Below are 11,111 nucleotides of genomic sequence, written 5' to 3' on the forward strand. Positions count from 1 at the left end.
TGATTGATGCATATTTGACACTTGAAATTGACAAGTGGTCCAGGTCATTTGTTAAAATTATTCATTTTCTGAACCGCTTTATCCTCACTAGGGTCGCAGGGGGTGCTGGAGCCCATCCCAGCTGACTCCGGGCTAGAGGCTGGGGACACCCTGAATTGGTGGCCAGTCAATCGCAGGGTACAAGGAGACAAACAACCATTTTCACTCACACTCATACCAAGGGGCAATTTAGAGTGTCCAATCAGCCTACCATCCATTGGGGGGGGTGTGGGAGTAAACCAGAGTACCCAGAGAAAACCCACACAGGCCCGGATAGAACATGCAAACTCCACACAGGTGGACTGACCTGGATTTGAACCCAGGTCCCCCACTGTGAGGCCGCCAGGCTGCCATCAACTCTTTTCATGTTCCAATTTTTTTGTAAGGGCGACCAGGTGGAAGAGTGGTTGGCAGGTCTGTCTCAAGGTTCTGAGATCGAGGGTCCAGTCCCTGGTGCCTGTGTGGGTTTTCTCCGGATACACCGGTTTCCTCCCCAAAAAACATGTATGATAGGCTGGTTGAACATTCTAAATCAGGGGTGTCAAACTCAGTTTGTGGGCCGGACCATTTTGAGTGGGAGGGGCAAATGAAAAATAATTTCGTCGATCCTCCTAGTTGGAATAGATTGGACGCCTAGTACCGTCAATGGTACTAAAAAAGAGAGCATCCACAGCCAGTTTACGTGAATTGGACATGTCTTGTTGTCAATGGGAGACATTTATTTAATTTTACATAATGTATGGGTACTTACAGCTCACTTCCTGTAAGTGTGGCTAATTTCCTCTTGATTTCTGGGATACTTCCTATTCATTGGTCGCTTTCTGATGATTTGTGGACATTTCCAGGCTATTCAATTGTGATTTAAAGACTAAAAAATACAGAACCTTTTCAACAATAGTATGTATTTGAATTTATTAAAGCACATATAGGTATGTATTGATCATTAAAATTATCCAAATTAGAAATGTAAGCGTAAACTTTTTACATTGGTGGGGCAAATGAGATCACTTGCCCTCCCTTTGGAAACCAGTATTTCGTCATGTCGGCTCACCTCCTGCCCGCCATATAAGGACCACCACCAGTCTTGGTGTGCTGTTAATATTTCTTCCCCCTTCCCTCCTTGCTATTCGGGGCACAGTTGAAAATGAGTAGGCAGAAGGCCGGGCGGGGGCTGGGGGGCTTGGCAGACAGGGTGGGACTACGGCCCCAAGTGTGTTCTTCTCCTGGTCTTGAGTTTCACGCCCGGATTGAAACATACGTCATCACCACAGAACTCTAATTACTTAAACTTATGCTCGTCCACATCACGCAAATGTTTACAAAGTCTTGTTGCAAAGCGCTTTTGCTCAAGGAGATACAAAGTTCTCACTCTCTATTGGGTTCCTGTCATGATAAAAGAATAATAACGTTAATTAAATAAGATTGTTGGGTATTGTAATCAAATGATTTTTTTGTATTTCAAATCATATTTGCTGCAGCCATGTTGTAGCAAATATTTCTATAGATTTGATTTTTTAAAATAAGCAAACATTCTCTTTAACAATCTAAATATTTATTTATATATATTGATTTAAAAATGAGAGCAAATAAGATATTCATTTTATGAATATTTCTTTTCGCCTATTTATTTTAAATACAATCATAGAAAAACATGAAAAACCTTTATTTCCTTATTTTAATTTAAAATACAAACTTTTTTCCTGTTAAAAGAGAATTACAGCCCCCTGATGGTGTAGTGGTTCACTCGCCCGACTCTGGTGTGGGCAGGTGTGGGCTTGATTCCCGCTGTTGGTGGTATAATTGAGAGTGTGAATGGATGAATGTCTCTAGGGGCTGACTGGCGACCAATTTATTGTGTGTAGTCTGCCATTCCCCCAAGGTCAGCTGTGATTGGCTCCAGCAACATTCGCAAAACTCATTATGCGCGGTACGGAAGACGAAAAAAAACACAGTGTCATTGATATCAGCTTGGGCTCAGGCCTCCATACAAAAGACACACAGCCTGTTCACCTATTCTGTTCTATTGTATATGATTATCCTATCTCATCTTATTTTTTGAACTACTTTATACTTATTAGGATCCCAGGGGGTGCTGGAGCCTATCCCAGCTGACTCCAGAGGCGGGGGAGACCCTGGTTCGGTGGCCAGCCAATGGCAGTGCACAAGGAGACAAAGGACAACCATGCACACTCACACCCATACTAAGGGGCAATTTAGAGTGTCCAATCAGCCCACCAGGCATGTTTTTGGAATGTGGGAGGAAACTGGAGTACCCAGAGAAAAGCCACGCCAGCCGACGCAGAACATGCAACACCCACACGGGTGGACATGACCTGAATTTGAACCCCGGACCCAGAGCTGTGAGGCTGACGCACTAACCCCTCGCCCCACCGGGCCACTTGTATGAAATTATGTCAATACATAATACGGAATTAATGTAGAACAGAAGCTAATTTACGGTAACCCATTTCCGTCTTCCCCCACATTATCCATTGGCCAATAAAGCTCTAAAGTTCCCATTTTCCAGCCCTTCCACCTCAAGACACGTTCCCCTCCAAAATGTGATTGGCCTGCATTGATTCTCAAGAACCCTAAAAGTTCAGAAGACTATATCTGGAGACCTGTAGGAGCCAAGGGGCGGGACCTGGTGGTCCTGGTTTAAAGTGTGTCCCAAGCCTCACTTGACGTCTAGTCTCTCTGTTGGGGTGCACGCGGACTGACCACTCCTTTCGGCCTTTGTTTTTTTTTCCTTGGATCTCTAAGGGGGGGAAAAGCTAATCCACAATCATGGTAAGAGGCGCACTTAAAGAACACAGCCAGGGTTGGCATAGCTGTCATAACTTTGAATTAAAAGTTAAGAAGCTGTCTGAAATCCAGTTTATAGAAAATGACTTCTTGGCAATTTTTTTTAGGATGAAAAGATAATTATGATTGGGATCATTTAACTTTGGTTTGTTTTTTAAGCACAATTTACCAACTATAGTTACTTAGCCTGTAAAAATCAACTTTTTTTCACATTGTAAGTAAATTAAGTATTTTTAAATATCCATGGACCGCTGACAATTTATTTTATTTATGGTATTATTTATTGATAATGCATTTCTTTGTTGTTGTTATTTGCGCACATGGTGGTGAAGCTTCAAATCAAATTTTAATGGGATAATGACACTAAAAGCATTCATTTTAATGCAATATTCATACAAATTTGTTGAGGCAGGATGAATAGGGTTTTCAAAGTGCGTATTGCAGTGGGTTGGAGGAATGGCGTGGGGTGGGCTGCAGCTGCTCAGGTGCGGATTCCGCTTAAGTGACAAATTCCCAAGGATTGGATGTCTGCAGGCCATATACAGCCCAACCTAATGTGTTGAGCCTGAAATAGCCGGGCCAATTTACAGCCAGCTCAACAGCCAACCTTTTGAAGACGCTGCCACTGCTCCTTGTAACCCCCTGCAATGCAAAACAAAAATACCATTAAAGAAACAAAAATCGGAGGAATTACTGAAATGTGTGAGGATGTATCTTGAAAAATGGGCCTTTTCCACCTACAATTTGATCGGGGGTGTCAAATGGAACATTTGAGTCATGAAGGAGAGGAAAGAAAATGTTTTGTTGTGATTAAAGTGATGTTTGTTTGCAGACTGACGCGCAACAAGAGGCCCGCTCCTACCTGAGCGAGGAAATGCTGGCTGGTAAGCTAACACACTTCAAAATGTTCACCTTAACTAAAAAAAATGGTTGTTTTTAGTTGGGGAGGAATTTGTCGACAAGATTAGACATGAATGGACCCAGAACGCAGCTGTCAAACTCAAGGCCCTTGGGCCACATCTGGCCCAGGACTTCATAATGAGTGGCCTGCAAAAATAAACATCATATCATCTCATCTAATTTTCTGAACCGCTTTATCCTCATTAGAGTCACGGGGGGAGAGCTGGAGCCTATCCCAGATGTGGCCAGCCAATCGCTTTTTGACTACTGAGCTACAATCGGCTAACTTTTTGAAATCCACTCCTATTGGTAGACTTAACTCCACGTTGCACACTATTTTTCTCCAGAGTTCAAGGCCGCCTTCGACATGTTCGACACTGACGGTGGCGGTGACATCAGCACCAAGGAGTTGGGCACCGTGATGAGGATGTTGGGGCAAAACCCCACCAGAGAGGAGTTGGACGAGATCATCGAGGAGGTGGATGAGGATGGTGAGTTCAAGAAGAGCTGACTACAAGCAAGTTAGAGTAGCCCATGGCTGTCCGTGATGGAGAATTTCCCTTCCTCGTAGGCAGCGGTACCATCGACTTTGAGGAGTTCTTGGTCATGATGGTGAGGCTGCTCAAAGAGGACCAGGCCGGCAAGAGCGAGGAGGAATTGGCAGAGTGCTTCCGCGTTTTTGACAAGTACGAGATCCTTGCTCCTGTTCTCGGTTCGAGTTTAATATAAAAACAAATTCCGTCCACACAGGAACGCTGACGGCTACATCGACAGAGAAGAGTTCGCCCTGATCATCCGCAGCACCGGCGAGCCCGTCACGGAGGACGAGATCGACGAGCTGCTGAAGGACGGCGACAAAAACGCCGACGGCATGCTGGACTTTGACGGTACAGTCACCGAGGAGGTTCTCCTCTCACACCGCTTGACCACCCTTTCCTGTGTTGATCAGAATTCCTCAAGATGATGGAGAACGTGCAGTAAAAGCAGACACACTCACGGACATTCCTCCTCATCTTTGTAACTCCTCCCCATGTGGAATTCACGTGGCCCACCTATGACCCTCTGGCCCCCCTTCCTCACACACCCTGAACAGAAAGATTACACACCCTGAAAAGAAAAGTGGGGGAGTCTGTCTTGATTGGCTGACCCTCAAGGTCACGCGGATAACTAACGGAAACTGTTTTTAAGAAGTCTGCGGCTGAACCAGATCGAGTCCGACCCCCTCCTTGCCCACCTGCTTTTCTTTTCAGATCTACTCTAGATGGAACATCAAGCGATTAGACCAGTCCAATCGACGCCACTTCACTGTACAAAGAAGTTACCGGCTAGAATAGTGACAAGAATAAAATAATCTTACAACATACTCAATTTGTAGTCTGTCGTATTAACAGTCTGTAAAATGTTGTTTGAGGAATATCATTAAAATAATGTTGTTTCTTCTTTTTCTCCACTTGGTTTCAAATGAGGCTACGAATAGCACAAATATGAGAAAAATTAAACATAGATGGCCGGCAATCAATTCGGGTGTCCCCGGCTGCTCTTCATGGTTGGCTGCGACAGGCTCCAGCACCCCTTGCGAGCCTTGTGAGCAATTTTCCATCTACTTTTTCATATCTGGGCATACCGACAACCCTGCTTGAGCACACTGAGCAACATCAGAAGTGCTCACTATGGCCACACACCAGTATCACAGCTGCCATCACCAGGTTTATTTTAACTACCCATTAGTGATCTAGCCGTAACATTAAATTATTAATATCCATAAATAAAACAACTTAATATGGCACTAGCATTGGCACAAATCTGACTTAGCTTATATTTCACATCTGTCCTTGAGGTAGTCTGGCTTTCAGTTACCGTATTTTCTCGATTGAATGAATTGGATATAGTAGGTTATTTTATTTTTTCCAATATGCATGTGATGTGTGGCGACATTGAAGAAAGATCATGACAAAGATAACAAAAATATATGGTCATGTAACAGCATATGTTTAATCAGAATTGTTACAAGGTGAAAAAACAACAACTGATGACAAGGTTAAGAACGGATAGCTTTCACAAATGAGTAAATATGAATAGGACAAAAAAATTGCATCTTAGGTTCCGAGAGTGACAAATGTGATGGGCGACCAAAGTCATTTAAAATAGTTGTATCATTAAATGACCGCAAACTTGACTGCGAGTGTTTGAGCTGCAAGTTACGAGCCGTAGTTGGCTTCGTCGAAAGCTTTGCGGGCCCTCTTTAGCTCCTCGTTCATGGTTAGCAGGTCTTTGACCCTGGCAAACTTCCTGGGATCCTTCCGGATGAGGAAGACGATATCCTCCACCTGAACACGACCTTGGCGCCCGATGGACATGGCTTTGTGGGTCATTTCTGTGATGAACTCAATCACCAGGTCTTCCAGGATATCCACCGATTCAGTGTACGGGTTTTGGTCGTCGCCGAATCCGTACATCATACAGCGCAGCTCCTTGGAGAAGAGCCTTTTTCTTCGGCCGTGGCACACATCCACGCCGCTGCAGCTCTCGTCCAACTCCTCCTCGAAGCCGGTTTCATCCTCTTCATCTGCCATTCTTCTGCAAAAATAACATTGTTAGCAGAGGACTTGAGCAAATGTCATTAAAATCATGACCAGAGTTCATTTGCTTCTATTCTTTTTAATTCCACTATTTTTGTTTCATTCACATTTTATAAATTCATCTTTTTTCATTTTTATACAAAACAGATATAAATTTAAGATAAGAGCCTCGTGAGGATAGGGGGCATAGAAGACCATAATTTATTTCTCTTTCGTGAATAAAATGTCAACAATATCACCATTACTTTACCTGAGTAAATATAATTATGTTACTTCTCCCACTCCTATTTGTCTACCAAATGTTTATATTTATTGTCACCGATATCACCCAATTGTTAACAGTTACATTTGTTTAATTGGTACATATGCGGACACATAATAATAATGAAACCAAATATTGGCTTTTCATCGAAACGATTTTAATGAACATGCTCGATCGGAGTTATTATACTTGTTAGCATAGCCGCAGTGATGCGTTTAGTGTTTCGGTAGAACTCTGTAAATTCTGGCAGCTTCCACCTTAATTCAAACGCGAAATTCAAAAAAAGAAAATATTTGTAAGGTACAGAGAATATGGATAGTTTGTGTAATGCTTTTTAAGCGATGAACATAAAGTCTTACTTAAAAATCGTTGAGGATATCAAAACACCTTGTTGTTCGATTCTGCTTCCGGATTTATGTCGTCGACCAGGAAGTGACTCTTGGCAGAAATTGTCGAGATTTTGGAAACACTGCCTCCACGTGGTGCATTTATGGCGCAATTGTTTACACTTCATGTTCACTTCCCAGTTCACATAGCGCGTTACTGACGTGTACCCAGTCAAGTACGTTGCAACTATCGTAATACAATTAAAACCTGTATGTATTTATATTCTATAGTATAACGCACTCGGACTTCTCAAGAAAATTCAACACATGTAAAAGGTGTGTATTTTTGTGTGTGAGACGTGAAATGTATGCTATTTTGTTCACGAATAGATTTAAAAATAGCTACAAAAAGATAACAGGAACTAAATACTTGCATTAATTAATAGATTTCCAAAATTAACTGACTGGAAACCAATGTTAAAGTTAGTGCTTGAGTGAAGTGAAGTGGCATTTTCGCCACGCGATGTACTAATGTAATGCATAAACATTTGGCTAAAGCTAGGAAGTAGGATCTTTTTTTGGTATCGAAATCGAGCCTGATTTTCATTTCTAAATTAACTACAGGTGTCTAAAAAGGGGACTTAAAGTACACTCTGCAGATGACACTTGGAGTGTTGTGTGTATATGGCTTGTCTGGTCCAGTTCTTCTGCAGGACAATCCGGAATGTGGGACTGGTTCTCCTCTACTATGCCTTTTCCATAGGAATCACCTTCTATAACAAATGGCTAATGAAGGTCAGTACAACAGTGGCAAAAGATTTTATTTATTCACGGTCACTGGCAGTCAATGAGTCGAGTTCTGTCATATTTTCAAAAATTCTATTCGTCACTTTCCAGGATTTAGCTCAGAAACCATAGGGTAAACTTGATGGGTTTGAGCATCACATCACAATCTTGTCTATTTCAAACCCTTTCAGGGCTTCCACTATCCACTTTTCATGACGCTAGTCCACCTGGCTCTCACCTTCTGCCTGTCGGCGTTGACCCGGTACGCCATGCAATGCTGGACCGGGAAAACTCGTGTAATTCTGACCTGGACAGATTACCTACACAAAGTGGCTCCAACAGGTGAGCACTTGGTATGCTTGCTCAAATCAAAGTATCACAATTAGGCTATCAAGTTTCAGTAGCTTCTATCTTCTCCAGCCTTGGCGACAACCCTGGATATTGGACTATCCAACTGGAGCTTTCTCTTCATCACTATTAGCTTGTAAGTAATTCCTTATCACACAGTTTTTAATAGTAGTGTTATTTACGCTTATTGTGTTCTGTGTTTTTTCCAAGGTACACCATGACCAAATCTTCTGCAGTACTCTTTATCCTCTTTTTCTCTCTGGTCCTAAAACTTGAAGAACCGGTGAGTGCCCGAGAAGTTGTGGGAAAGATATTTTATTTCTTAAGCCACTTACTTAACATACATAAAGACTAACATTTAACAACTATGTATATTACTGGATTTCTCAGTGTCTTTTTCTTTTCATTCAGAACCCATTCCTCATCCTGGTGGTCCTGCTGATTGCCAGTGGCCTATTTATGTTTACCTTCCAATCAACCCAGTTCAACCTGGAGGGCTTCCTAATGGTACTACTGGCGTCCTTCATTGGCGGGATCCGCTGGACCTTCACTCAGGTGCTGATGCAGAAAGCAGAGTTGGGTCAGTGCTTGATTGTTCTTTATTTAAAAAAAATACAATTGGTGCACTTCCAACGTAGTGCTCAAGCAGACACTTGACACTGGCTGAAAAGTGATGTAATTAATGATAAAATGTCAATTGCCAGTAAGATGACTGTAGATTACAAGGACAAAAGACAAGCAATTTGAGGTTTCTCCTAAAGTAGGTGAAGAAAAGCCAGCAAGTTGCAACACGAGGCACGTCATACACAACATTGATAGTTACCGTTGCTCAAATTCCATCTTCTTGTAGGGCTCCAGAACCCAGTGGATGCCATATACCACCTACAGCCTCTCATGTTTCTTGGCCTCTTTCCTCTCTTCCTCTATAATGAAGGTGAGATAAAACCTTGCCTGTGGTTTGCTCCCCACAAATGGATACCACCAATTCCTCATGTTAAATAGATGTGTTGTTCTCGGTTCTGTTTGTTGTTAAGGGTTGAGTCTCGGCACCTCCGAAAAGTTATTCCTGGTGACGGAGCTCTCGCCGCTCTTGTATTCTGTCTTGTTGCTATGCATTGGAGGGATCCTAGCTTTTGGCCTCGGCTTTTCGGAATTCCTACTCGTCTCCCGAACCTCCAGTCTCACTTTATCCATTTCGGGAATCTTCAAGGTACTGTTTTGGACTATCTTTGCTGTATATAATTGAATGTGGAAACAACACTCTTGAGCACTTAGATGTGGGGTTTGCCATATTTTGTGAATCAGGGGGTGGCTTATATGCGAGAAATTGTAAAATTCAACGATTTCAAGGCAATTTTAAGGGTACGGCTCATACGCGGGGGCGGCTAATATGCAAGAAAATGCGGTAAATCTACTTTTTGTCTTGTATTGTTTTTTTTCACCTGCAGGAAATATGCACGCTAGTTTTGGCCACTTTGCTGATGGGTGATAAAATGAGCCTCCTTAACTGGCTTGGCTTCGCCGTGTGTCTTTGTGGCATTGCATTGCACGTGGGAGTCAAAGTGTATTATTCCAAAAGTGAGTAAATCAATGGCCAGTTCTAATACGTGTTGAACTTTCATGAACATTTTGATAAAAATAAGGGTTACTCAAAGTCGTTCCTATTGATTGTAAAATACTGTTGTAATTTTTCGGGGGGGGGCTTAAGTCAGTTTTTGTGCCATTTTCTCCTTTTCCTTCAGATAAGAGCCCGTCCTTGCGGCAACTGAACACTAAAAGCCCAGAGCTTGAGTTGCCCTTGCTCCGAAATGATGAAGACTCTGCTCCTGAGAATGAGAACGAGGAAGAAGAAATCACGCTGCATTGACCAGATGTCAACCAGGTGAGGTCTCAAGCCGCCTTCAGACCTCGTAGCGCTGTTCAGTTTTACGGCATACTGCGGATGATGAAAGCTAGACACCATGTTGTCTTGTTTCACATCCGTCATTAGGTCTGTCTTCATTAAGGCCAATATTATGAATTTGCGCCTTAATAGTAATTATTTTTCTCAGGGCGGCGTCAATACGTTCGTTGATTTTCTGTTTGTGTGTCAACAATATATGATTGACCTTGCTTGTTGGGGCTTTATTTTGATACTGTGATATTATGGGACTGTTTACAATGTGACAGATTTAAATTTCTATTGAAGAAGCACAAAGTTAATGACTTGGTAATCGTGGTCATTACAACTTGTTTGTCAGTCACTAATTGGGTTGTCCACCAATTTCATGAGTGCTTACAGTCTTTCTGTTGTCTAATCTCGATTTGTTTTGTTTAATGGAATTGAGGACCAAAAGTAATGCGATTAACAGCCTTTTGAGCACGTATGGCTGACATTGGCAATTTTCCTTTAGTATTTATTGATTATGTGACTGCTAACAAAAACTATGTGATGAATTATCAAAACTTTGTAATAACCTTTCTAAATGTATTTAGAAGTTAATTGTTCCTTAATAAGACCCTTTGAGTGTCAAAGGACTCTGGAGCATAAAGGATGCTCTTCGTCAAGTATTTCTGTGTATTCGGAAACTACAGCTTTTGTTTATTTCAAACAATGAACTGTAAGGGAAGACCAAAAGGAAATTTACAGCATAAGCCCTTGCCCGCACTCTTGCTGTCATTTCAGTTATGACCGTAATGTGCCTTATTTTCCTCAGTCTTCAATTGGACTCAAAACTAAGAGTTTTATAGGAATATACCGCTGAGGATATGAAATACCTGAAAACAATTATATTAAAAAACTATTTTTGTGGCACCTTTGACCATGTTTTGCTTTTTATTGTACCGAGTTGGTGCCCACCATTTTCACCATTGAGATATTCTTTATTTGACAATTTTAATTTGAAATATTTAATCTAAATCTTGTCTCCAAGATAATACAATGCATAGACTCTGTATATTTGAAGCATCTTTCGGCATGGAAATGCATGTCAATTGGTCACTGTATTGGATGTGGAAGAGTGGGGCACTTCTAGGCAAATATTAGTAATAAACTTTTACTATCATATCGTTACAAATATTATTTAC

At 41.8% G+C, this 11,111-nt stretch overlaps 3 protein-coding genes across 4 annotated transcripts; 2 read left to right on the forward strand and 1 right to left on the reverse strand.

Moving 5' to 3' along the window:
- The first annotated feature begins 2,681 nt into the window (after positions 1–2,681).
- Positions 2,682–5,183, forward strand: LOC144201940 (troponin C, skeletal muscle-like). The gene is made up of 6 exons (XM_077724802.1): positions 2,682–2,829; positions 3,677–3,728; positions 4,092–4,235; positions 4,316–4,430; positions 4,495–4,631; positions 4,694–5,183. The coding sequence occupies exons 1-6, from the start codon at positions 2,827–2,829 to the stop codon at positions 4,723–4,725; spliced, it is 483 nt and encodes a 160-aa protein (XP_077580928.1). The 5' UTR covers positions 2,682–2,826; the 3' UTR covers positions 4,726–5,183.
- A 529-nt stretch (positions 5,184–5,712) lies between these two features.
- On the reverse strand, positions 5,713–7,103 carry taf13 (TATA-box binding protein associated factor 13). The gene is made up of 2 exons (XM_077721571.1): positions 6,945–7,103; positions 5,713–6,321 (listed from the first exon to the last, which is right to left on the reverse strand). The coding sequence occupies exons 1-2, from the start codon at positions 7,097–7,099 to the stop codon at positions 5,943–5,945; spliced, it is 534 nt and encodes a 177-aa protein (XP_077577697.1). The 5' UTR covers positions 7,100–7,103; the 3' UTR covers positions 5,713–5,942.
- On the forward strand, positions 7,085–10,844 carry LOC144199725 (solute carrier family 35 member C2-like). Of its 2 annotated transcripts, XM_077721550.1 has the most exons (10): positions 7,085–7,247; positions 7,536–7,706; positions 7,889–8,039; positions 8,118–8,181; positions 8,256–8,328; positions 8,457–8,625; positions 8,896–8,979; positions 9,080–9,255; positions 9,494–9,623; positions 9,788–10,844. In XM_077721550.1, exons 2-10 carry the CDS (start codon positions 7,596–7,598, stop codon positions 9,910–9,912), a joined length of 1,083 nt encoding a protein of 360 aa, XP_077577676.1. In that variant the 5' UTR covers positions 7,085–7,247; positions 7,536–7,595; the 3' UTR covers positions 9,913–10,844. The 2 variants fall into 2 exon arrangements, with proteins under 2 accessions (XP_077577676.1, XP_077577685.1); XM_077721559.1 differs by lacking the exons at positions 7,085–7,247; positions 7,536–7,706 and having other exon boundaries at positions 7,903–8,039; positions 8,102–8,181.
- Positions 10,845–11,111: the final 267 nt, after the last annotated feature.

Source organism: Stigmatopora nigra, chromosome 1 (genome assembly GCF_051989575.1).
Source record: "Stigmatopora nigra isolate UIUO_SnigA chromosome 1, RoL_Snig_1.1, whole genome shotgun sequence".
Lineage (NCBI taxonomy): Eukaryota > Metazoa > Chordata > Actinopteri > Syngnathiformes > Syngnathidae > Stigmatopora > Stigmatopora nigra.

What these genes read in the sequence shown, in the direction of transcription:
- LOC144201940 (XM_077724802.1), top strand. An exon ending in GAGCGAGGAAATGCTGGCTG is followed by an intron (nt 3,729 to 4,091) that starts GTAAGCTAACAC and finishes ATTTTTCTCCAG; the next exon opens with AGTTCAAGGCCGCCTTCGAC. An exon ending in CGAGGAGGTGGATGAGGATG is followed by an intron (nt 4,236 to 4,315) that starts GTGAGTTCAAGA and finishes CCTTCCTCGTAG; the next exon opens with GCAGCGGTACCATCGACTTT.
- LOC144199725 (XM_077721550.1), top strand. Translation starts at nt 7,596, where the DNA reads ATGGCTTGTCTGGTCCAGTTCTTCTGCAGGACAATCCGGAATGTGGGA. An exon ending in CCATTTCGGGAATCTTCAAG is followed by an intron (nt 9,256 to 9,493) that starts GTACTGTTTTGG and finishes TTTCACCTGCAG; the next exon opens with GAAATATGCACGCTAGTTTT. An exon ending in CAAAGTGTATTATTCCAAAA is followed by an intron (nt 9,624 to 9,787) that starts GTGAGTAAATCA and finishes CTTTTCCTTCAG; the next exon opens with ATAAGAGCCCGTCCTTGCGG.
- taf13 (XM_077721571.1), bottom strand. Translation starts at nt 7,099, where the DNA reads ATGAAGTGTAAACAATTGCGCCATAAATGCACCACGTGGAGGCAGTGT. An exon ending in ATATCCTCAACGATTTTTAA is followed by an intron (nt 6,322 to 6,944) that starts GTAAGACTTTAT and finishes TTATTTTTGCAG; the next exon opens with AAGAATGGCAGATGAAGAGG.